Raw genomic sequence first — 25492 nt, 5'->3', positions numbered from 1 at the left:
ATTATTCTCACCAACAAATATACTAATGAAATATAAAATTATAAAACTCAATATACCTAATCATTTTGATTTAACATGGAGGACAGAGAAACACAGTAAGCAAAAAATTCAGACTCTCAAAAATTTCAGAACAACTCCAACTCCATCACTACAATAATCCAGTACAAAAGAAATGGGACAGCTACATCACAGACAGGCAGGCAGGCAGGCAGACAGACAGACAGACAGACAGACACACACACACACACACACACACACACACACACACACACACACACACACGGGGCATGGGAGCCTTTGGGGCTGGCAAAAGGAATGTTAAAAGCCAGAGATGAAAGGTAATGCCATGAACCAGCCATCCAGTGCACACTGCAATAGACATCTACCCTTCAACATTCCATCACAGAGAGGGTACCCAATGGTGGCGGTGGGGGAAAACATTTTTCAATGGTGCAGCCACTGCTGGAGAATTTGGGATGAAGTTCAAAGAGAATAAAAGGAAGATAGAGTGGGGATGAAGGATAAATATGATCTCAATACATTGTGTATTCAGAGTGGAAAAAAAAGTGACACAGAAATTGCGCAAAGCTTCTCTAAAAACCTAAGAGTCTGCTAGTCACGGTAGTGCATGCCTGAAATTCCAACACTTTTAGGCAGAAGAATCTAATGTTCAGGGCCAGCCTGGACTAACACTTGATGCCCAGTCTTTTTTTTTTTTTTTTTTTTTGGTTCTTTTTTTTTCGGAGCTGGGGACCGAACCCAGGGCCTTGCGCTTCCTAGGTAAGCGCTCTACCACTGAGCTAAATCCCCAGCCCCGTTGATGCCCAGTCTTAACAAGTACCTAATTATAAACCAACAGAATGGCTTCATTGCCATTGTTCATGCATTTCAATTGACTACTTTTACTGGACCTCTAATCTTAAACCATTTAGTCACAGTTACACTGTCTAAAGCAAAATAAAACTTAATTAGAAAAAAAGACCGGGCTGGAGAGATGGCTCAGTGGTTAAGAGCACCGACCTGCTCTTCCAGAGGTCCTGAGTTCAATTCCCAGCAACCACATGGTGGCTCACAACCATCCCTCTTCTGGTGTGTCTGAAGACAGCTACAGTGTATTCATAAATAAAATAAATCTTTTTAAAAAAAAAGAGAGACCAATTAAGAAAATTGATAATCCCATTATGACAATTATATATACAGTTCATTGTGCAATTTATGCCTGAAGACCTTGTAATTTACCTTTACCTTCTGTAATAAGGTTGGAACTATAGGAATATTGTGCTCACAACTTTATAGTACCTTTAGTTTCAGACTACCTTTTACTTAAACCACTTCACCATAAAAAGCTGACAAACACTTTGACCAAAATTCTGCATTTATTCTTCAAAATATACAAAATCACTCTCCCTCCTTCCACCACTGAGCAACCAAAATGCATTTACTTCCTAGAACTGCTTCCTGGGATCCATACTCTTAAGACCCACAATCCTGAGAAGTCTCAGGATCATTTCCGGTGATAAGGGAATGACACCTGCATAAACTTATCATGAGATGGCTCCCGGTAAGACACAACAGTGCCTGGAACAGAATGTGCACTGGATAAAAGCCAACCATTACCTATCTACAAAATAACTGTCTAGAGTCTGTATTTTCTTCCTTTACATGATTTAAGTCTAACATGGTTCATCAAGACACATATACACACAAAGGTTTTCCATCTAGCTCACTCGATCAACAGCAACAGTATACACCCAAAGTAAGTTTCCACTTCTTTTCAATAAAAAACATTTCTTAAGAAATTAAAGACTCCAATCTCCCACGCTTTCAGCCAGACATCTGTCTGGAGTCTAGCTAACAACACATGGCCTGGAAACATTCGAGATTTTCACTGGCTGGAAAGGTAAGTGAGGGTCAACCTGCCAACTTATGCTTGCCACAATCAAAACTCCAATTTCAAAGAAGCTCGGGGCAAGCCTCTACAGACCTTTTAAAGGAACGAAGCTCTCTTTTATTCATTCCTCTCCCCCCCACCCCACCCCCGCTCCCCCATTGTTTAAACTAACCACACCCTCTATCCCCTACCCCCACCCCCACCCCCACCCCCGAGCGGCTTCCTAACATCTCCCGAGGCTGTCCTCCCACCCCAGGAATCCACAGTCCCAAGACTCACAGTGTGTGTCCGCACACGTTCACCATCAGCTTCAAAGAAGGGTTCCGGTATTTGGTGGTCTTACACCTGGGGCAGCCCTGGTCGTCCATGGCGTCTCCTCAGCTTTGGATTTTCCCCCCAACGCCAGCTTCAGCCACTGCCACCTACAAGAAACCCAAGACCAGACGTCAACTATGCTCCTACCAACAGGCACTTGGCCGGAATGGTCCTTCGCGAAAGAGCACCGGCTGGAAGCCAGGCGCTGCAACACAAACGTTCCGGGAGCGAGTTCTCTGTTCCAGCCGCTACAGTTCCTTCACAACCTTATAAGCAGCTCCGTATATTGGAATGGGAGAAGGGATGCTTTTAAATTATACACCTCTTGCCTAATTACATTTTACAAGGAACCATATAGCATATTAGGAAGATAAATCCTTGTTTTGTTTGGAAACATCCACATGATTTCAAAGATTTATGCTGGTATACAGTCAATAACACAGACTAGTATTCTCTTTTAGAAAATTGGACGAACTGTACTGCATACATCTTCATAGTTGTGCAATCAGAACATAGTATGATTCACACATATAAAGATTAGAATAATGCTAAGTGTAGTGGTTCATACCTATAATACAAGCACTTGGGAGGCTGAAGCAGGAAACAGCCGTTAGTTGGATCTAGGCTACATACTGAATTCTGTACAGCTTGTGCTAAGACCTTGTCTCCAAAATAACAAGACAAAGTAATTGTTTAAGTTCATAAAAGTTACCTAAATGTTATTCTTTGTATCTATAGTACAAATTCTTACTAAATGTCAGAATACATCTATAAATAGTATCTAGCACCTGTTCCCTCTACAAAGGCCATCCCCTGAAGACTGCCAGGCATGCCGAACTGTACAACCTGACTCATATGTCTTACCTCCAATAAAAGACCTCATTTACTTTCCAAAATATTAAATAAAAGGTTATTTTATAAAACAATTGAAGCAGGGCAGTGCACACCCAAATCCCAGCATTCAGGAGGCACAGACAGGTGAATCTCTGAGTTTGAGCCAACCTGGTCTACTAAGCAAGTCCCAGGACAGCCAGCATCACACTCAGAGAAACCCTGTCTCCAAAAACAAATCAAAAAACAAAAAGAAAAATAAATAAATGAAAGAAAGAGACACAAATTTATTTCAACAATTTCAAAAATCTGAGAACCTGGCTCTCTCTGGGAATTGTAAGCCACATTTATTGTATTAATAAGAAGACAGACAAAAGTCTTTTTTGTTTCTTTCTTGTTTTGTTTTTCGAGACAGGGTGTCAGCAATTCTCTGTGTAGCACTGGCTGTTCTGGACTTGCTTTGTAGACTAGACTGGCCTCAAACTCATTGAGATCTGCCTGCTTCTGCCTCCCAAGCACTGGGATCAAAGGTACGTGCCACTACACCCAGATAGAAGCCTTAAAAAGATCTAATAGACAATGAAATATTCTAACTGTAAGGAACACCTCTTCTTCATCTTTGAGATAAGGATTTAATTGATACTTAACAAAGACTTAATGAAGAATAAATGAACTCATAAAATGACCCTCAAATAACAATGAAATATGGACATTTCCAATGCCAAGCATTTCTTGTAATTAGCTCCATCTGACTGAAATTCTGTCTGAAAGAAACTTGTAGGCAGGTTGTTTGGTTTTGTTTGCTTCCTTGTATGAGTTTTGGTTTGTTTTTTTAATATTTTTATTGTAAGCATTTCGTGTGTGCGTGTTCATGTGTGGCAGCATGCATGTGGTAGCCAGAGAACAACTTAGAGGAGTTAGTTCTCTGTGTCTGTCATGTGAGTCCTGTAGATGAACTCAGATCATTAGGATTGGTGACAGGTGCCTTTACTTGCTATGCCATGTCACCAGTCCTGTCTCATGTTTTAATATTATTTTATTATTTATTTGAGAATTCCACACAATTTACTTTGATCATATTCATCTCTCTTCTACAACTACTAGGTCCACCCTCCGCCACTCCTTTCCTTTCCTTCTCTCTTTCTCTTTCTCTCTCTCTCTCCCCCCTCTTTCCCTCTCTATTGTCTCTCTCTTTGTACTCCCCTCCCACCCAGGTCAGTTTTTGTTGGCCAACAGTTCTTAGGTTTGGGGCTTACCCTGGAATAAACTAGAGGGTGATTACTCCATGTAAGGAAAGTGAGCCTTCCTTTCCTGGATGTTATCAGATGCCAAGAGTTCCTCTGTGAATGATGTAGACAATGTAATATGTAATAAACTATGTTCACTCCTGTTTTATGGCTTGGTTTTTGTTTTTGCTCCAGGCTTTCACACTGTCTAGAACTCACTGTGTAATCCAGGCTGACCTCTAACTCATGGCAGTCCTCCTGTCTCAGTATTCAGTGTGCTGGGATCCCAAGTGTGAGGTCCCACTCTTGTTTCAATCAAGTTTTTCCAAATTATCCGATTACCTAAATACTAGCTGTATCCATTCTTGGTCATTTAACCTCTCTACAGAATTTTCTCCCTTCAACAAAAACTTAAAGGAAACAGCCCTACCTCCTCTTAAAAACTGGACATAGTAGACATCCCTCGTTAGGGTCTCCACATGTTGTGGGGGGGGGGCATGATAAACAGCTACAGATTATATTCCAGAGGAAGCAGGCGATGATGGCTCAAGACTTGACACCAGTATAAAAGCATCAGTGACTCACTTTATAAACTATATCAGCTCCTTGATCACAATACTGTCCACCTATAAAAGTTAATCAGATCCAAGTCCACTAAAGTGAGAAATTTAAAATAGGAAACATGAGAAGCCACACTGACCTAGAGGCCTGTCACGTTGTGCTTACTGATTTTAAAAGGCCTTGGTAAACTTATCACTAAACGTGAAACTCAGGGGAGGGAAAAAAATGTGAAACTCTACAAAAATAAAGGTAACTTTAGGTTCTTTACATTTTAAAAGAGCAGAAAGCTTCTGGTGAATAAGTATGTTCCCTGAGCCCAGAAAGAAAGATGGACAGACAATTTAGTCAATACTATGTTACGATGCCATCCACTCAGCTAACAGTATTGCTGGTTGACACCAGAACTGTCTTTGAAAAAGAGAACTCCTAGCCACACTTTAGAGAGAATTGCTCTTCTTTCTCCCTCGAGCCTTAAGATCAAAGAGAAGAAAACACTAAGAAACACAGGAGGAAACTGCTAGAAACTCTCCCACGTGCCATGCAGGCAACTGCTATTGGAGAAGCCCAGTGACAACAACTGGCTTGAAACCCTGTCAGATACACTGTGCTCCCTCCGAGAGCTTCATGCAGTAGAAAATGGTGTTTCTGCATCTGAGCCATAGCACTAAGAAAACTGGGTAGAAATAACAGTGTCCCATCTTACTACTTACACAGTGATCGAAGCACTGGTTTTCCCAACAATAAATTAAAATAATACTTGTACAGTCTGAATGAAAATGCTTAACAAATGCTTGACATATCTTTTGTCTCTTCACTCATAGTAATAATATTAACAGTAACATCAAAAAGAAAGTGTTTTAAAAAAAGTGTTTTAATAAGAGAAGCATGACTTTCTTTCAAAGCATATAACTGTACTTGAGCCAATTTTTTTTTTTAGCCCTAACCTCCGTTTCCTTTACACATTATAACAGGTTTATTATAATGATGAAATTGAAGATTGCCAGTAGTGGTCCACACCTTAATCCCAGCACTCTGGTGATTAGGTAGGTCTCTGAGTTTGAGGCCAGCCTGGTCTACAGAGTGGGTTCCAAGACAGCCAGAGCTACACAGAGAAACCCTGTCTCAGAAAAACAAAAATGATGATGATGATGATGATGATGATGATGATGATGATGATGGAGGAAGAGGAGGAGGGGGGGGAGGAGAAGAAGAAGAGGAAGAGGAGGAGGAAGAGGAGGAGAGGAAGAGGAGGAGGAGAGGAGGAGGAAGAGGAGGAGGAGAGGAAGAGGAGGAGGAGGAGGAAGAGGAGGAAGAGGAGGAAGAGGAGGAGGAGGAGGAGGAGAAGGAGGAAGAGGAGGAGGAGGAGGAGGAGGAGGAGGAGGAGGAGGAGGAGGAGGAGGAGGAGGAGGAGGAGGAGGAGGCGGCGGCGGCTAAACTTTATAACAGGCTTATCCAGTGGACTCACAGCACTGCCTTGTACAAAACAGAAGCTCTGAGATGTACACCATTATCACTGATAGAGCTTTGAGAAAAAGGTATTGAGAGTTCCAGACTTCTGATTCAAGTAGAAACTCCATCTGTGCAGGAAAAGAAAGAACAAAAACAACAATAAACCTATCAAGCTTCCTGCCTTTGGGAAGATAGCTACCTGAACCAATTAAGTACATTCTTACTCTTGCAAAATCTGCTGGCCCAAACTAGCAATGAGTCTACCTCCTAGGGCAGTGTTTTTTAATGTAAACTTTCCTCCTTGCCCCAGGGCTATAGGCTAATCAGGTTTTTCTTTCCTGCAGGGGCAGAACCTGCTACTTTGTCCCTTTGCTAGAGATAACATCTCTCCCCAATTCAAGTGAAGGAAACACTCCCAGTGGCACAGCATAATGAGCCTGTCCAGTAGAACGCAGGTCCTCTAAAGGAAAGGTTGACTAAAACACTTGAGCTAATCAGAGAATCACCCTACAGTGTTTCAAATTGGCAGTATCAGATCCTCTTTGGTTTTGATGAGGATGACCAAATTAACTGGGAACTATTGAGAGCCATGGAACTTACCTTCTAAGAAAAGCTCCTTTGAAAACTAAACATGAAAGGCAGAGGTAACTAAAATAGAATGGCAGGTCTTAGTCTATCAGTTCCATTTCTGACCTTCACATTGTTTGGTAACTATTAGCTTTAATGTTTGAATATAAAATACCCTAGGAAAGCTCTCATGATGAATGCTTAGTCTCTAGCTTATAGAGACATTTTGAGAGGTTCTGGAAACTTTAGGTGGTGAAGCCATGTTGGGGGAAGTGAATCCCTGGTGGGTTGGAGGGGAGCAACATTATGGACCATCTGGTTCCAGGTCCAGACACATAGCCAATTGACCATGGACTGAGCCCTCTATAACTGAGAGCCAAAAAATAAATAAATAAACAAATGAACAAATAAATAAAAGCTAACAACAAAACCTTCCTCTCCTTATTTGTGCCTGATGTCTTGTCAGTGTAGCGAGAAAAGTAACAACCATAATTCAGTAAGTAATTCAGCAGGTAATCCTTTTTGCTTTAGCTAATTCAATACGTTTAGGACTTTTAGGGAAATCTATACCATCATGAAAAGATAGAGCACTAAAACCTTACAATCAGTCATTTTTCTGTCTGTATTTCTTTTCTATACTGTTACCTATGTGACTCAAGGGTTACCATCTACCTCCTTCCTGTTGACCACTATACTACAGGCAGATAATTTGGTCACCAACATCTTATGAGCACACATATATGTCTTGATTTTTCTAGCATAAATAGAAAACCTTTTTAAAAAATGTTCTGATTGTTTTGCTTAGGGTAAGTACTTATTCTAGACCAATTGACATTGGCCGTGATGATCTACTACTACACATGACAACAAAGTAAATATTTAAAAGTTTATTTTTAAGCCAGATCTTGCTAAGTGACCTGAACTGGCCTATGATTTTGAATCAGTCCTCCTACATCAATGAGAGTGGTCTTTTAACCACTCTCCAACTACCCACTTATATAAAAACCTCTGTTCCATATTGAATTGCTTGTTTACTTTCAGAAAAACATCAAATAATCATGGCTCCATGTACTTCCCGTTCTGTTCCCTTTGCCTCTGATGAGCCACTGTCCTCTCAAATTTCTCAACCTTCAAAGACTCAACTCAAAATCCACATCCTACTCCCCACCACATTAGAATGAGTCCTTACCATGCTCTTCCCTTAGACTGTGTTCCTTTATAGATATGTCTTCTCTCTCCCACAAGAATTCAACCTCCTAGAAAGACCGAGACCCCATAGATTCATGCCTCTATCCTTTTGTTCCTAATGTTCTATTCTTTATGCTTAGGCAGGACTCAGAAAGTGATGAAGAAGTGAGTGACCCTTTGTAAATGCTCACTACTTACCAACCACCTTCATTAAGTAGCAGTGGAGAGGGGTGACGTTAGGACCAGCCTACAGTAACTCTCTGAGAAAGAAAGAGCCTACCAAGAAGCCAGTTATCTTCAGACAGCCAAAGTGTCAACTTGGAAATGGAAATGTCCATTCAGGGGCTGGAGAAATAGCCCTGCAGTAAAGTCCAATCATGGAACCCATGTATAAGTAGAAAGAGAGAGCTGCTAGCCAATTCCACAGAAATGTCCTTTGACTCCCCTTCCATGATCTGTATGTAGTACATATATACATGGACACACAATAATAGTAGTTGACAGCAACAACAACATATTTTTAAGTTTAAAGAATTCTGAAGTCAGGCAGTGGTGGCATACCTTTAATCCCACACTTGGGAGGCAGAGAAAGGCAGATTTGTATGATGACCTCAAGGACAACCTGGTCTACAGAGTTTGTTCCAGAACATGGATAAACACTGTCTCAAAAGAGAAATAAGGAAAGGGGAAAGGAAAAGGAAGTGAAAGGAAGGAAGGAAGGAAGGAAGGAAGGAAGGAAGGAAGGAAGGAAAAGAAATTTGCCTTCTTGGTTAATAAGCAGAAAAAAAATCACATGAACTTCAACATAACATGCTGTACTGAACCAGATTTTCTTCAAGACACTAAAATGGCAAAATCATCTGCTTGCTTTTAGAAGCGAGGATCTGATTTTCCTTCCACTCTTCCCATCCCACCATCTCAGCCGCCACTCCTCAAGATCACAACCCAGCATGACACTGCCTGCCAGCGCAACAGACTCCATTAGTCCCGACCTAGCAGAGGAGTGAAACAGAAGCAACTCAAACACCATTGGGTGTAACCTGTGCTCCAAGATAAACTCCACACAAAACACAGTTCCCCTCCAGTGCTGCTGACCGTGTTTGAGTCTACTAGGAATTCTGGCAGGACATGCTCTGAATCTCACCCTGCCCAAGCGCCACAAGACTAAGATATCTGGTCCTAGAAATACCTGCAACTGGTGTATAAATTCACAAAATTCGAATCTGTAGAAGGACTCCATCAATTTCCTCTCAATTGGATCCTCCAGCCCCATGGTCCATTGTTTCCACAGACACACTATTGCAGACCTGACAGAGCCACTGACGTTTACATAGACCCTGATAGACTTAGTACCCTAGAGACAATATACAGAGCCAATGATCAAAAGCCAGTTATGTTCTTTTCTAAGTCATGCAATGTACTTGATTGATAATAATTTTAAAGTTAACTCCTATGACCCCATAACCTGGCCAAAGGAATTTTAAAGTAGGTATATAGAACTGAAAGGTCTCCTTCTTTGCATTGTCAATAGGAAGATAACAATTTTTTTTGCAGAAGATTAATTATGTATCAAGTTCTTTTTGTTCTATTTAGTCTGTACAGTGGTCTTTTCTACTTTTTTATACTCAAGTAAATGGCAGAACTGGGACTGAACCCAAGCCTAGATAGCTGAACCTTAAATATGTATCTTTTCCATGAAACCACACTACTTCTTGTCTACTTTGCTCTGATAAATAAAATTCAGAGAACCAAATGCAGAATGGCCACACAGATTGGAGTGAAAAACAGAAAGTCGTAGAAAAATGAATGAACTCCTAATAATAGAGTCTATAATGAATTAATTATGGTGCATAATATGCCAATGTTATCAGCTCATACAAATGTACTGCTTGCTATAAGGTGTCAGGATTAGGGACAAATATGTGAAGGGTAAGTAGGAGCTCTCTTTACTATTTTTATGATTTATCAGCAAATCAAAATTATCCTAAAATAAAAGTATATGGTTAAGTGCAAGAAAAAATTTTTTTAAAGCAAGGAAGTTTTAAACTCAAATATTATCCTGATTGATAGCTATCTGCATGTTTTCAAGGAGGAGGAAGAAAAGGTATTGCCTATGATTATCGATTTTAAATCTGCCAAAGATGCCACTTACAATCAATCCTCAGCACCAATACCGTGGAAGAAGAAAATCAAAATCAGAGAGCCGACTCTCAAGAGTTGTCCTCTGACCTCCACACACGGGTCATGGCTGGCATGTGTGGTCTTGCATGTATGTGCACACACACAAAATAAATATTTTAATGGAGAACAGTTAGGTTCTGTATCAAATATCTCAGCTAACCAACAATAAAGTGGTAGCAAAAAGAGAGAAAGAAAGAAAGAAAAAAGAAAGAAAGAAAGGAAGAAGCAAACATCACCAGATTGAAGTGACAGCAGGTGACCCGAACCAACATGCTGGGATAGGCGGTTATAACTGACTGGGAAGCAGAGACGATACAAGGACACCCTGAAGTAAAGGTTGGTGGGGAGTGGGGGGGCATTTAGCTGTTAGATTTTGAGGAGCACCCACAGACAAACCCAACTGACCTACGGTAACCACAGAGACAGGCTCATCAATACCTTCTGAGCTCTAAGACCCCATGCACACCATGAAGGAAAGAAGCCCACTGAAGACAGCCACATTGCACCTCCACACTTTAGCCTCAAACCTGGAGACCAATCTTCCATTTGTCTCTGGACGGCAAAGGCTGCTGATCCAGTCAGCATACCTATTTATCACCTTCAAAGAGAAACTATTTATCCATCCTAGCACCGCACTGCGTGTGTAGGGGGTAGTGCTATTGGTGTCCAGATTTTGAGTGTTTCTACTATGGTAAGTAGACTTGAGTTCCTAGACCATTATAATTTAACTCTCTTCTATACTACTTATCCCTTAGAAATATCCAGTTTTATTTTCTATATGTTTGTTTGAATTAAATTCATCTCAGGGTTTCTGTTGACTTTTTTTTTTTTAATGCTTCTTGCTTTTGTCATTTCAAGGTTTTCCGAGCAGTTCTTCTCCTCTGGTATTTTCACTACTATCATTTCTTAGTGTTGTTCATGACCCTTTTGAATACACATCCTTAATAAAGACATCCCTTAGTGGGGGAGGAGAGGAGGGAGGTGCTGGGAAGCTTCGGAATTAGTCTCTGAAGTTCTGTCATCTACCTACTGAGGGTGGTCTCTTTGTTAAAAATTTAGCTGTCCAGACCTTAAGGTCACGCGATTAGTATTCCCTTGGGAATCACTGGGCCTTTCTTTGAAAGAGCTGTCCAGTTTTCAGGCCACACTAGATAACTGCCCATTCAGGAGCTTGGCCAGAAAAGAATGTCGGTGTTTTCCGGCAGGTAAAGGTGCCTGGGGGTCAGGGAGAGAGGGAAAGGCAAGGGGTGGAGTGGAAGGCGGGTGATCGACAGGGATAGAAACGGTGTCTCCTCCTCCCACTGAATGCGAAATAGCCAATGGGGTGGCGCGACCGGGCCGGCCGGGCGGCCAGTGCCATATAGTATGCAGCAACCGGAGGAGTCACGTTGGGGGAACGGCAGAAAGCAGCTATCCGTTTACACTACTTTGCTCTAGCAGCTATCTTAATGGTGACTGCGTGGCCTGGGGGAAACCTGATCGGCCAGATCCAGCCGAAACCGGGAGGGAGGGAGTGGGCTTTCCGGAGGGGGGAGGGGGAGGGAGACGAAGAAGGAGGAGTAAGAGAGGGGGAAAGAAAGAGGAAAAGAGTGCGAGGGAGTGAGGGAGGGAGGAAAATAAACAACAAAAAATGTCCTCTTCCTCCCCCACCGGGCAGATTGCAAGTGCGGCGGACATCAAGCAGGAGAATGGGATGGAAAGCGCCTCGGAAGGACAGGAGGCGCACCGAGAAGTGGCGGGGGGCGCGGCGGCTGGGCTGAGCCCCCCGGCTCCAGCTCCTTTCCCCCTGGAGCCGGGGGACGCCGCGGCTGCCTCCAGGGTAAGCCGGGAGGAAGGGGCAGCGGCGGCCGGAGCGGCAGATCAGGTACAACTCCACTCGGAACTTCTGGGCAGGCACCAGCACGCAGCCACCGCGCAGCCCCCGCTGGCCTTCTCGCCGGACCATGTCGCCTGCGTGTGCGAGGCGTTGCAGCAGGGGGGCAACCTGGACCGCCTGGCCCGGTTCCTTTGGTCCCTGCCCCAGAGCGACCTGCTACGTGGCAACGAGAGCCTGCTGAAGGCGCGAGCGCTCGTGGCCTTCCACCAGGGCATCTACCCTGAGTTGTACAGCATCCTCGAGAGCCACAGCTTCGAGTCGGCCAACCATCCGCTGCTGCAGCAGCTCTGGTACAAGGCGCGCTACACCGAGGCCGAGCGAGCGCGCGGCCGGCCGCTGGGCGCCGTGGACAAGTACCGGCTGCGCAGGAAATTCCCCTTGCCCCGCACCATCTGGGACGGCGAGGAGACGGTGTATTGTTTCAAGGAGAAGTCGCGCAACGCGCTTAAGGAGCTCTACAAGCAGAATCGCTACCCCTCGCCCGCCGAGAAGCGGCACCTGGCCAAGATCACTGGCCTCTCCCTCACCCAGGTCAGCAACTGGTTCAAGAACCGGCGGCAGCGCGACCGAAACCCCTCCGAGACCCAGTCCAAAAGGTGAGCGCCAACTTTCCTTCCTCCTCCCCCTTCCTCCCCCCCACCCCTTCCCAGCTTTCTTTTCCTCCAAGCGCTCGAAAACATGGCGCTTACCTTCCCCACCAGCCTGGTCCGGCTGCCCACCTCTCCCCGCCCCCCACCTCGCTTCCCTACGGGGAGGGGGGAAGACGCCGGTGGCAACGGGCGGGCGGGGGATCCTCCCTCCAAACCCTCCCCCTCCTGCCCCCAGAAGTTTCTGGTCGCCCTCCTAGGGCCAGTCCCCGCCCCCACCTCGGCTGGTCACTGCTGCCCGGCTTCCCACCCCCATCCTGCTGCCTTTGAAGTTGCCACTCTCGCCTTGGTTCTTTTAGGGAGTGTGTGTGCACGCCGACAAGGCTGCTCTCACCGCGGCTCGGGGCCCGCAGGGGCTGCCGGCGCGAGCCAGGGTCTCTTCCTCCACCCGGTCACCCAGAGCCTAGAGTGCGCACACGCTCCAGGGTACTCAGGGGTCGACTGAGCCCCAGGCTTGCCCTGGAGGTCACCGGGGGCGCTCTGGAAGGAAAAAGGGAGCGTTAATGAAGAGTAGTGACTCAGATGGGGTCTGGGGACGTCGAGGCTTTAATATGACAGAGCTAATCATTCACTCTGCCCGCCGCGGTTCCCATCGCTGCTTGGGCAGCGTGGGGTGTGGGTGCTGCTCATCTCTGCGGTGTTTTGAAACCTGATTCTGAACAACTTCGGATCGGGTTACAGTGCCTCAGAGGTGGCAAGACTGAAGGACAGTTTCTTGGACCCCCTAACACATCCTGAACCCCTACTGACCGGACAATTGGGACTAGGGGACACGCTGGCATAAGGTGGGCAGCAGGAAAGAAGTAGAGGAGCTATCCACTCAGTCCTCTTTCACACACACACACACACACACACACACACACACACACTTTCTGGTTTGAACTTTATTGTGTTTTCCTTTTCTTTCGTATAAAATGCAGATTTTTTTTCCCCTTCATCTCTTTTGTGTCCACTTGAGTCAGACCCTCGGCTGTATGTGAGTGTTTAGGTGTGTGTGAGTGTACGTGTTGTTGTTGCTACTGCTGCTGCTGTTGTTATACGGGTAAAGTAAGGAGAAGAAGGTTGATGGCCCATTCCCACGGGGATCGGAGAGAAGAGAATCTAAATGCAGTTCAAATGTTCTGCCCTTGGAAGGAACCCGGGAGCCATGGAGCCAGCCAGCCTGGGCCAGGTGAAGGTGATCACCCTGCGCATTCCAGAACCCGCCCTCACTACTTTGCCCTGCGTCCGGGTGGAGCCCTGAGGCCCAAAGATCACCCGAGGCGGGGAGAGAGGCGCACTGTGCAGCCCGGACCCTGGTTGCCGGTAACCATAAACAAAACACGCCCGGCGACCCGCAAGCAATCTCCCTCAGTTTTGAGAGTGGGGGCGACCCAGAGAAGGAGCACTGGTTAGGCGACCCTAACTACCCCGGAGTGCTCTGCTGAAGGAATCTCCTAGGCACTGGGTCTGAAGCCGGTGGCACATGCAGGCCAGCTGTCCTTTGCTATGGAGCCGGCCCAATTCACACACACAAACACACACACACACACACACACACACACACACACACACACACACACACACACACACGGAGCTACTTCATCCTCCTCCCCATTAACTCCATACCCTCAACCCCGAGCCCAGTTGCCTAGTATAGGCCCCTCTCCGGATCTACCTCCCACCCGCACCCCTGGTGAGTCACCCTTACCAATGGCGACGGCTGCTCTGCTTCAGCTCGTAAATCAAAGCGCTTTCTGCGCTCCTGGCCCCAAAGCCCAAAGCCTGGGTAATCCCCTCCCCTCAGCTTGAAAGGAAACCGACCACACTGGGATGTTGGATCCTCAGCTGGACCGAGTCGCACCAGGCTTCCAAACTGCTTCTGTCCTGCCCCGCCCAGATTCAAACCAAATGAGGAAAACTGCCACCATTCCTCCCTGACCTGAACTTGGTATTTCCCTTATGTCCAGGATCCTGGAATAGAAGGACTGAAGATTCAGGGAAGGAGTCTGATAGTTACAAGGCCACTGAGTGATGCCCACCTTGTCCCTCCCACCTCACCAGAGCACTGGATGGTGCCTGTGTAATAGGCCCCTATGGCTTCCTTTGGATTCAAAGGCAACTGTGCATATCGAGAGTTGCAAGTGTCTTTTTCCTACAAGGGCAAACCACTATTGAGTGAGAGTTGTCTCTCTGGTGAAATAGAAGTTTGGGAACAGGTGAGGAATGGTCTCTTGTTACCTATCTGGCAAATAAAACACCTCCCACCTCCTGCTCCTTTGGCAAGTCATCTACCTTCAAAAGAACTCGAATCTGAGATGGCTCTCCTAAAAAGCAAAACGACACGTTAACATTGAACAACTTGTTTCTGTGGCAGAGGTAGCAGTCCTTTTAATAGTTGGAGTAGCACATGATTGCTATAAGAATGAAAACACAGTATTAAATGCTTTCGGTTGAATTTTACATTGTCCAACCTTCTGGTCTTTCTCTGACTTTTTTTTTTTTTAAAGGGATCCAAATGCATCTTCTCATGGTCTGGGTGGGTAGAATTTGCTTAAAACCTCATAGTTTCAACAGGGCCAGCAGGTAATTAATTCTATTGTGCTTTGCCTAGCTATTTATTGCCTTTAATGGGTTTGAAGGATGTTTTACAAACTATGTCGATTGTCAATCCCTTGATCTTCAAAATGTCTTCTCCTCCCCCTGAACAGCGAATCAGATGGCAACCCCAGCACTGAAGACGAATCCAGCAAGGGACATGAGGATTTGTCTCCTCATCCACTTTCAGGCGCATCTGATGGCGTCACCAACCTCAGCCTTTCTAGCCACATGGAGCCAGTATATATGCAACAAATTGGAAATGCTAAGATATCATTAAGCTCGTCTGGAGTTTTGCTGAATGGAAGCTTGGTACCCGCAAGTACTTCACCCGTCTTCCTTAATGGCAATTCTTTTATTCAGGGACACAATGGAGTTATCCTTAATGGACTGAATGTGGGAAATACACAGACAGTGTCACTGAACCCACCCAAAATGTCTTCAAACACTGTGGGCAATGGCATAGCCATGACAGACATCCTGGGATCTACCTCACAGGATGTGAAAGAATTCAAAGTCCTCCAGAGTTCTGCTGTGAACTCAGCAGCCACCACCTCCTACAGCCCTAGTGCCCCTGTGTCATTCCCAGGGCTGATACCCTGTACTGAAGTGAAAAGAGAAGGCGTTCAGACAGTGGCCTCCCAGGATGGCGGCTCTGTAGTGACTTTTACTACACCAGTGCAAATTAACCAGTATGGCATTGTCCAGATCCCTAATTCTGGAGCAAATGGCCAGTTCCTTAATGGGAGCATTGGATTCTCTCCACTGCAGCTGCCTCCTGTCTCAGTATCAGCTTCACAAGGTAAAAGCCTCAATGGGTACCAATAATGCACCAGGGCACATGTTGGTGAGTTGCTTTTTTAAATGATAGGTTTAGTGGAAGCTATATAGATTCATGTTATTGTCCAGATACATCGTTGGCTTACACAATTAGAATAGCCTTGTTGTGGTTCCCAGTACCTAAATACTATCCAGCTTGCCTGATTTTCTTACGTCCTGGGGAATGGAGTTTTATCTCCCCCAAACAGAATGGAAAAGTACAGTTTATAGCAGACCATGCCAACTCTACAATTATAGGACAATGGTAAGTCAATCAGTGCTTATAAAATAACCCAGTACTTGTCATTTTAAAATTAAAAATTAATCAAATTGCTAGGAACATAAAATTAGTCGAGCAGTTATTTATTTGACCAGAAAATGTTTTAAACTAAAAGATAGAATCTATTCTTTCTTGCATCGTGTTCTTCCTATAATTAACACTGAGATCTAAAAGAAATGGAGAAGAACACGTGCTTTTCTGTCGCTCTAGATGTGTGTTCATTTCTCAGCTGTGTGGGTTTATATTTGTGAAAACAATTGTGTCATTGTGTGTTTGTGGCTTTCCTAAGAGCAGTCTGTTAGAGAAAGGAAATAAGCCTGAGGCTGGCACATCAGTCCCTCAGGAATGTGAATCAAATCTGTATCGCTTGTCAGTTTTCTCTGTGTTGAAGTAGGAACAGTTAGAATTGGGCACAGAAAGCTGAGCGGCCTCTAGCTCTGAGGGTGGGAGATGGTGATCCTACTATCTCTCCTGTAGGCAAGGCTGAAAGCCCAGATTTTTACCAAAGGTCAACTTGCAACATGGACATTTTTTAAGTCTCAATTCTGTAGCCTACTTCGCCCGTTAGAGGCATTAGTGAAAAACAGTTGTATTGCATTCTGTGTATTTGTCTCTCTTGAGAGAAAGAGACAGTGAGCCACCGTGGTCCTGTAGGACACTCTTTAGCTGTTGATTGCTCCAGATTATGTAAGAGTTAACCTAAGTCACACTCCAATTTAGGACAAAAGACAAACACCCCAGAGAAAGCCAAATCATTTAAGGCTCTAGCCCACTTTCCCTCTTTATGAAAATTTCCAGGCAGTTTGTAGCACTTTGGAGACAACAAAGTTGCACAGATAGTATGTAAGTTAGCAGAGGAGAAATGCAAACTGTTTCTCATCTGAACTCAAGAAACCTGTTATCACTTTAATAGCGCAGATTGCCTGGGGGGTGGGGGGGTGGAGGAGGGGCTTATTGTTTTCCACTTTTTTTTTTCCTTTCAGTTTTTCGTTTTTTTTTTTTTTTTTTTTTTTTTTTTCTTTTTTATCTTTTTTTCGGAGCTGGGGACCGAACCCAGGGCCTTGCGTTTGCTAGGCAAGCGCTCTACCACTGAGCTAAATCCCCAACCTGTCCTTTCAGTTTTTCAAAACAGGCTATCCCCGGCTGTCCTAGACCTGATTCTGTAGACCAGACTGGTCTCAGGCTCAGAGATCTGCCTACCTCTGCCTCCAAGTGCTGGGATTAAAGTCATGAGCCACCACTGCACGACCATAGTTAGTTTTTAAATGGGATATTTATCAAGAATAAGAATAGCATTGCCAGTTAAAATAGCTAAGATCAAATGACAGGGCTCCAAACGCTTTGACTCTCTGGTATAAGTTTAACCAGATAGTTCCAGGAGGCAACTCCTTTGTAGTAGCTGTGTATTACAGTTTGCTGTAAAGCGTTTTGGAAATTTGACTTTATTTTATTTTATTTTATTTCTTTTTTTCGGAGCTGGGGACTGAACCCAGGGCCTCGCGCTTGCTAGGCAAGCGCTCTACCACTGAGCCAAATCCCCAACCCCTGGACTTTATTTTTTAAAATGCTAAGACAGGTGTGGTGGTAAATGCCTATCTATAACCCTAACACTTGGGAAGACTGAGGCTGGAAATTGGGGTTAGGCTTGTCTGAGCTCCCTAGTTACATAGAGCTCCATTCAAGCTAAAGCAGCTTACATAGTTGGAGTCCATCTCCAAAAAAAAAGTACCAAACCAAATCAAATCAAACTTACACTGGACATTCTTTAAAATGTATAGAAACATAGTCCTTTCTTTCCCATAGGAAAAAGTTACATGGGAAGTTATGAGGAAAACTGCTGATGTCTTTGTTCATTTTACAATCAGGACTTGGAGCTTTGTTAGTTTGTTTTTTCTTTAGCATCATTGTAAAGTTATACTTTGCAGCTTAGTTCTTTCTGTTCAGTTTTTGTACTGATTAATTTGTAACTTGGTTGCAGCTGTACTTAAAATCCTGTTTTAGCCAGGCATGGTGGTTCACGTCTTTCATCCTACCTTGGGAGGCAGAGGCAGGCAGATCTCTGTGTGTTTGAGATCAGCCTGGTCTACATAGTGAGTTCTATGACAGTCAGGGCTAAATAGATAGACTCTGGCTTAAAACGATAACAAAATCATGTTTTATGTCTGAAGCCTTGGGGCCAATTCCCAATACTGAAAAAGAAAACAAAAATCAAAAATCATCTTTTGGAATATATCTGTTTTCCCCTTCATTTATATAAGTTAGTGGTTCCCCATGTTCAGAGTATGTTATTTTACTTCTGTTTGATAGCAGTTGGGGAAATGTTGCATATGTTGTTACTTATGATTCTATCAAAAATAATCATTTTTGTAGCTATGTCTGCTAGTAAACAGCTTCAGAAACACAAAAAGCAAAGTAAAGATTAATTGTGGCTTTTTCCTCCTACAATTTTGAAGCCTATAAGACTTCTAAACCACACTTAATACCAAAGGTTTAAAATAGGGGCAGTCTGTTCATGTACATGACCTGAAAAAAAAAAACTTAAGTTAAAGAACGATTCAAACATGTACAGAAGTGTTTTTTCCTAACAGTCTTTCCATGATAACTGCTAATACTTATTATGTACTAGTAGTTAACATTTTTAAAGGAGTTCAAATACAGTGTTTCTTCTTTTGGTTTCCCATGGGTAGACATTCTTTTATTTGCATAAATTGCTTAAAGATGTTGGAAGACGTCAATGGCTCTGAGGACTTCTTTACATAGGGAGCACTGTCATCACAGCTTCTCTAATAATTCAAGAAGGGAAACATTGAGTGAATTACTTAATTTTCTGCACTTGTAAAGGAGTTGACTAGACCTCTAACTAATTGAAGAGCAGGGTAGATAAGTGCCCCATATTAATTCTCCCCCAGAAAGCTCCTTAAATTCATCTTTGTATCTCTGGTAATATTTGGGGACCTGAGGCATCTGACTACCATCTCCCTTTCCCTTGTAAAGACTCAAAGCGGGTTTTATTTGATGGAGACTCGAGGGTCTTCATTGTCCCAAGTTTCTCATTTAAACATCTATTTTCTGCTTATACTTTTTCCTCTAGTCTCCACACACCATTGAAGTGGGGCCCGCAAAACACGCACCCCTTTGACAGAGGCGCTAATTGTAGTTCTTTATGTTCTTCTGCATTTAAAAAAGAGCACCTCAGGGTTACCATTCACTTCTCCCATCACCACAACACCGAAAATTTAGATTTAGCACAACAAATGAGGGAGAGGGAAAAAAAACCTGGAGGGTTTTGTTGACTTGAGACTGCTTTATTGGTTGTTCGGTGGAAGTCTGAGACTTGTCTGTACAGGTTGATGTCGTTAACTTGTAAGTTCCAGAGAAGCTCATTTTATGTGGTATTTTTCGACCGTTTTCATTTAGATTTTATGTCAGTACCTGAGCAGTCCTAACGGAAATATTTGGTCTTGTATTTGTGTTCTCTCATTCTAACTGGTAGAGTTAGTGACTACTAGCAACTAAGAGATGGTAAGTCAGAGCCAGAAACTTGGCAGACAGCAGAGCTTGAACAAGATTTCCTCTCCTTTTTTCTTTTCCCTTGAGATAAGGTCTTACTATGTAGCCCAGACTGGCCTCAAAATCAGTCTCCCTGACTCAGCTTTCTTTTTTCTTTTTCTTTTCCTTTTTCTTTTTCTTTTTCTTTTTTTCCCCCTTTTCTTTTTTTCGGAGCTGGGGACCGAACCCAGGGCCTTGGGCCTGCTAGGCAAGCGCTCTACCACTGAGCTAAATCCCCAACCCCCTGCCTCAGCTTTCATCCCTCGCTTGTTTTGATTGGTTGGTTTGTATTTTTGTTTTGATCGGTTGGCTTGTATTTTTGTTTATTTGTTTGTTTTCATCTTTGGTGATGCTGAGCCGTGAACCCAAGGCTTGCACCGTGCAGGTGGTCCTTACAATAACATGGGAGGTTAACAAATATGGATAAAATGTAGCTCAATGGCAGAACCTTTACCCAGCATGGAGAAAGCTCTGAGTTCAGTCCCCAGCACTGCAAAAGAAATACAGAGTATATATAGGGAAAGCTAGTCTGAGTTCTGAGCCTGGGACTCTGCAGTTTACTGGGCTGATGCTGGACTAAGTTTCTTATTTAAGTGTCACCTCTCCATAAATACTATACCTGAGGAAAGTCATGTGTGCTAAAGGGGTGACTATGTGTTTGTTTTCTTTCTGTATCATTTTCATCAATGCTAATTGGCACTTTTCCTCCTAGGTCATCTTTCGGTGACTCCAAGCACTTCGGATGGAAGCACATTTACAAGTGAGTCGGCCACAGTCCAGCATGGTAAACTTTTCCTGAGCCCTCTTACCCCCAGTGCAGTGGTATACACTGTACCTAATTCAGGCCAGACTGTAGGAGCTGTAAAACAGGAAGGCTTAGAAAGAGGCCTAGTCTTTTCTCAGTTGATGCCTGTCAATCACAACGCACAAGTAAATGCAAACCTGTCTTCGGAAAATCTCTCTGGGAGTGGCCTCCATCCTCTGACCTCTTCGTTGGTTAATGTGTCCGCCGCCCACGGTTTTTCCCTAACCCCCTCTACACTACTAAATCCCGCTGAGCTAAACCCCGACCTTGCTGAGAGCCAGCCAGTGTCTGCACCTGTGGCAAGCAAATGTACTGTGACATCTGTCAGCAACACTAACTACGCAACCCTTCAGAACTGTTCCCTTATTCCTGGTCCAGACCTATTGTCCGTCCCGATGACCCAGGCTGCCCTGGGTGAGATAGTTCCCACAGCCGAAGAGCAGGTGAGCCACGCCTCGCCAGCAGTCCACCAGGATTTTGTAAGAGAACAGCGCTTGGTTCTGCAATCAGTCGCTAACCTGAAAGAGAACTTCTTACAAAATTCTGAGAACAAAACAACAAACAACTTAATGATGTTGGACTCGAAATCCAAGTACGTCCTGGACGGCATGGTTGAACCCGGCTGTGAAGACCTGGGAACGGACAAAAAAGAGCTGGCCAAGCTCCAAACTGTCCAGTTGGATGAAGATATGCAAGACTTATAAGCCTGATTCACTCCACACATCCCCCCACCCCTTCTCTGCTATAACAGGAGCAAATCATTTTCTTTGTGAAGCCCCGAAGATGGGGCGCTTCTACTCATTTAGAGGAAAACACTGTACTTCTGCGAGCAAGTGCGTTTGGGTTGAGCTGCATGGCGAGCATAGTTAAATATACAGGAGTGGAACTGCATTGCTGAAGCCTTTCTGGTCCCATCGTGCTCGCTTTGAAACAGATAGGGACAAGGCAACAAATGAATGCATCAAACCATCATCTATCATTTAGTCAGCAGTTATAAATCTTAAGGGCGAGACGGAACGTGATGGTATTTCAAATTTAAAACGTATACACCTCACTTAGAAAATTAACCGCTCCAGGCTGTTGGAAGCTATGCAGTTGGTTTTTGTTTGTTTACTTTTACTCCATGGGCATTGAGATGGTTAAGAAGCAACGGCACTCTAGACTATCGTAAGGGTATATTTTTCAAATTATGTAGCGTATATGTGTGTGTGTTGGTGTGTGCATACACACATTGGTCGTTTTCAGCATTTTGGGGGAAAGGCTTGGTTTTAAGTCTCTACGTGTTTCCAGATGTGATTGCTAATGGTCAAATGTGGCAGAGAAAGTCTGAAACGCCACTACAATCCGGTACGAATGTAAATCCAGGTCTGTAAGCAAGATCTGAGTTAAGTACAGTAAGTTTTTATTTATACCGTGTATGTCTCTCTTCAGGCTCTGTGAACTGAAAGGAAGGCTGTCTTCTTACTGTTTAATTTATATTTATTGTTTGAGCAGGAATAGGACATCTTTGTTTCCAAACGAGGTTTTGCTTTTTTGTTTTTTGTAATTGTTATCAAGAGTCTATTAAGGTCAACGTCAACACTGAAACAGTAACTGTTGACCCCCAGTACTGGAACTTGGCTACTTCTCCTCACAACCGTCTTACTTTGGCAACTTTGATTCCTTTAAATCTGTTTTATATAGACTCCTATGTGCCTTTTTACCTTGTGGCCTTTTTATTACTAGTAAGGTACAGAAGCGTCAACAGGAGTGTTGATGGTTCTTTTGTGCCGTCAAACAGGGTTCAGTTTACCACACAGAACTCCTTTATACAGGACATCTGCTTCACTAAATATCATGTGTAAGGTTTCTCCTGCAAGTGGATGACAGATATTGTTGATGCTTCTCATCACAATGAAAGTAAAAAATTATAGAAGACCATGAAACAGCAATTCTTCAGGCTATGAAAACAATCCTTTTTGTTCTGTTTTGGTTTTAGGTTTTTTTGAGAAAGAGTTTCTCAGTTTAACAGAGAAACTGTTACTGACTGTCCTGGAACTCACTTTCTAGACCAGGCTGGCCTTGAATTCACAGAGATCCACCTGCCTCTGCCCCCCAAGTGCTGGGATTCCACTGCCCAACTTGAAAACAACCATTTTAAAGTAAACAAAATATATGTAAATTGTACTAATCAAAATCTGTCCAATTGAAGCTTCATTCCTACTGTTTTGAATTTGGTTGGTATACGGTAACACATGACTGTTGCCTGTCCTATTTAATCAAGTAAACCCTTCAGGTTTCTGTGGAAAAGTCTCTTGTATGATAACGTTGTGAGCTGAGTTTAAAAGTTTTAGCGGGACTCTGCATCCACAATATAACAATGCAATGGCTTCGTGCCGTTAGTCCAGGCATCTCTGATTTCAGAAAGTAAGAAGGCAATCTTTTCTAAGGTGACGTTTCAGTTGTTAAGCTGAAAAAGACAGTGCCACACCTTGCTTTCCTTAAGATGTTGGGAGGGACTGCTCGGTTTCTAGCTAACATACTCATCGGCTGAGCTTCTCAAATAAGGCTCACTTTAGCATTTATTGCTACTATAAAGGGAACTTTCAGTCAAGATAAAGAGCCCTATGCAGAATTCTGTGCCCATCATTTTGGTAAAGATTCTAGATCCCATTTTTGTGAAATTACTGAATGTCCCTCAAATGCTGAAATACGAAATTTGGGCCAGAGGCTGTTTGTTTTGGGAGCTTTTATTTTTTTTCACATAGCCGGTTGCTTCAGTGTGGTTTTCCACTCTGACACTACTTACACAGCTCGGCTGCCCCCATCTCCCTCCCAGTTATGTACTGATCATATTAATGTGATTAGCTTCATGGTTTTGTAGTATAGTTTACATAAAAATGATATTTTTTCACTAGATAGCTGCAGGTATCAAGAGGTCATTATTTTAAAATACCTGTCTGGTAAGGGAAGTGGGAAAGTCAAAACGTTATATAAGGTGTGTGGGTGTGTGTGTGTGTGTGTGTGTGTGTGTGTGTGTGATGGAAAACTTCCACACAACTGACAAAAGTATCTCTTTTATTCCGAGTTCTTCCTCTTTTTCTCCCTATGAGAAAGAAAAGATAGCACAAAACTAAGTACTTACCTAGGAAATGTATTCATATTCCGACATGATGAGCTTCTAGCCCTACAAACACCCCAGGTAGCTATATAACCCACCAGGTAGGAATCAGTGCACATTAGAAGAACTTAGTGTTCTTTTCTCTTCTTTCAGTAGAATAAGGGCCAGTTGATATGCAGCCCGTGTCTGTGTGGATGGAATCCGATAAACCCTGTGATCTCCTTGCACAGAATTGCAAATGACTCCCCCCTCCCCCAACACCAAGGCCCAGCCTCAGAGCCCTTGGAGTTTATGTGGCAGAATATCTGTCTTACATAAACCAATGCTTGAAGATGCTGCAAAGGACCCTCTAGCGATTCCTGAGGAGGAATCAGACTAGAGGTCAATAACTCCCTTTAAACCCAACCCCTGCTGCTGGCTGTGAGATTTTCTGGTGCCAGCTTATCTATGCACTCTGTAGCCAGAATTGGCATTCAGCTCTTAGTTACATCTAATAGAGAGGACAGCTTAGCATTCAAAGAAGATCCCCCCCCCAAAAAAAAACAAGCAAGTACCTGTGTTGTACTGCATAAATATCTCATGTAGATTCATAGTGAAGACTTAATACGTGTTCTGGAGCCTTTCTTGTGTTGTGAAAGGCAAGTAGATGTTGTAGCCATAGGTTTTTTTCTGTTTCTGTTTTTTTTTTTTAAATCCATAGTTGAATTGCACAATGCCCTTAACTCTCTGTATGTACCCTTGTTGTTCTGCATGTTAAAGCTGGAATTATTGGGCATGTATGGCAGGCTATCCTGCTGCATCCTCAATATGTGGACATTAGTACATAAACTCGAGTCCTTCATCCTCTAAAATGTTTTTGACAGATCATCTCATAAAAATAATTCAGGAAATCTGTAGGGAAAGTAGTTATGTTTTACAAGAGCCATTTCAAAGTCTTCCTAAAACTTGGATGATAGAACCTAATGTTTATTTTGTGTCTAATCGAGACATTTCAATTTCATTAGATGTTACCACGTTTTTATTAATTCAAATTATATCGCATGTGACTCTTTTGACTTTCAGGGTTTCTCAAAAAAAAATGTATCATTTTGTTGCATGTACTGTATGTTCAGAGGCAATCAGTTGTATACTCAATATGGTTTTACTGTGCCTTACATGAAGAGAAACTATACAGAATGTATGACATGGGGTGGGAAACAGCCTCTACTGCACTGTTAGGCGACAGCACACAGCATGTCCCAGAACATTTCTGTGTTTAATTACCCAACCAAAGAGATCTAAAGTATGTATGTTGTACTGTAATGGGGGTTAGGCCTGGACAATTTAAGTGTTTTATTTGTTTTCTGAAATGATGTGAACTTATTTTTCTAAACACTATGCTAAATAAACTTTATATTTATACATACTTTGTGTTGAAGAAAGATTATTTGGGCAATGCTGTTCTTTAAAATAAGAGTGACCCATTTCATTAGACAAAGAAACAGGAAATGGTGTTATGTTTGCCTAGAAGAGAAAAGACTGAGAAAATGCAAATATTTCAACTGGAAAATACGCAGAAGGCCAATTGGAGTGATTTTAGGAAAATAATCTGTGTTGTCCTTTGTAGAGAATTACGTAACTCACTTAGCTG

At 43.4% G+C, this 25492-nt stretch overlaps 2 protein-coding genes across 6 annotated transcripts in view; one reads left to right on the top strand and one right to left on the bottom strand.

Annotated features, from left to right (window-relative positions):
- The window catches only part of Mnat1 (MNAT1 component of CDK activating kinase), a 156033-nt gene extending 143130 nt beyond the window's left edge, over positions 1-12903 (bottom strand). The window contains exons 1-2 of one of the 3 annotated variants that reach the window (XM_063261569.1): positions 12775-12903; positions 2171-2313 (exon numbers count right to left, since the gene is read on the bottom strand). In XM_063261569.1, coding sequence (XP_063117639.1) covers positions 2171-2259 — 89 coding nt within the window. In that variant the 5' untranslated portion in view covers positions 2260-2313; positions 12775-12903. Of the gene's footprint in view, positions 1-2170; positions 2402-12774 lie in introns of those variants that run through there. The other 2 variants (XM_063261570.1, NM_153472.2) reach the window with 2 other exon arrangements.
- Six4 (SIX homeobox 4) lies at positions 11597-25267 on the top strand. Of its 3 annotated transcripts, NM_001106739.2 has the most exons (5): positions 11597-11660; positions 11867-11941; positions 12128-12681; positions 15423-16111; positions 20670-25267. In NM_001106739.2, the coding sequence occupies exons 1-5, from the start codon at positions 11658-11660 to the stop codon at positions 21464-21466; spliced, it is 2118 nt and encodes a 705-aa protein (NP_001100209.1). In that variant the 5' UTR covers positions 11597-11657; the 3' UTR covers positions 21467-25267. The 3 variants fall into 3 exon arrangements, with proteins under 3 accessions (NP_001100209.1, NP_001401849.1, NP_001401848.1); NM_001414920.1 differs by having other exon boundaries at positions 11867-12681; NM_001414919.1 differs by having other exon boundaries at positions 11597-12681.
- Positions 25268-25492: the final 225 nt, after the last annotated feature.

Source organism: Rattus norvegicus, chromosome 6, assembly GCF_036323735.1.
Source record: "Rattus norvegicus strain BN/NHsdMcwi chromosome 6, GRCr8, whole genome shotgun sequence".
NCBI lineage: Eukaryota > Metazoa > Chordata > Mammalia > Rodentia > Muridae > Rattus > Rattus norvegicus.
This window is presented reverse-complemented; position numbering and strand designations above follow the sequence as displayed.

Excerpts from the sequence above, each read along its gene's own strand:
- Six4 (NM_001414919.1), top strand. The coding sequence starts at position 11,840 with ATGTCCTCTTCCTCCCCCACCGGGCAGATTGCAAGTGCGGCGGACATC. Across the intron at positions 12,682-15,422 it reads TCCGAGACCCAGTCCAAAAG|CGAATCAGATGGCAACCCCA; the intron begins GTGAGCGCCAAC and ends CCCCCTGAACAG. Across the intron at positions 16,112-20,669 it reads CTCAGTATCAGCTTCACAAG|GTCATCTTTCGGTGACTCCA; the intron begins GTAAAAGCCTCA and ends TTTTCCTCCTAG.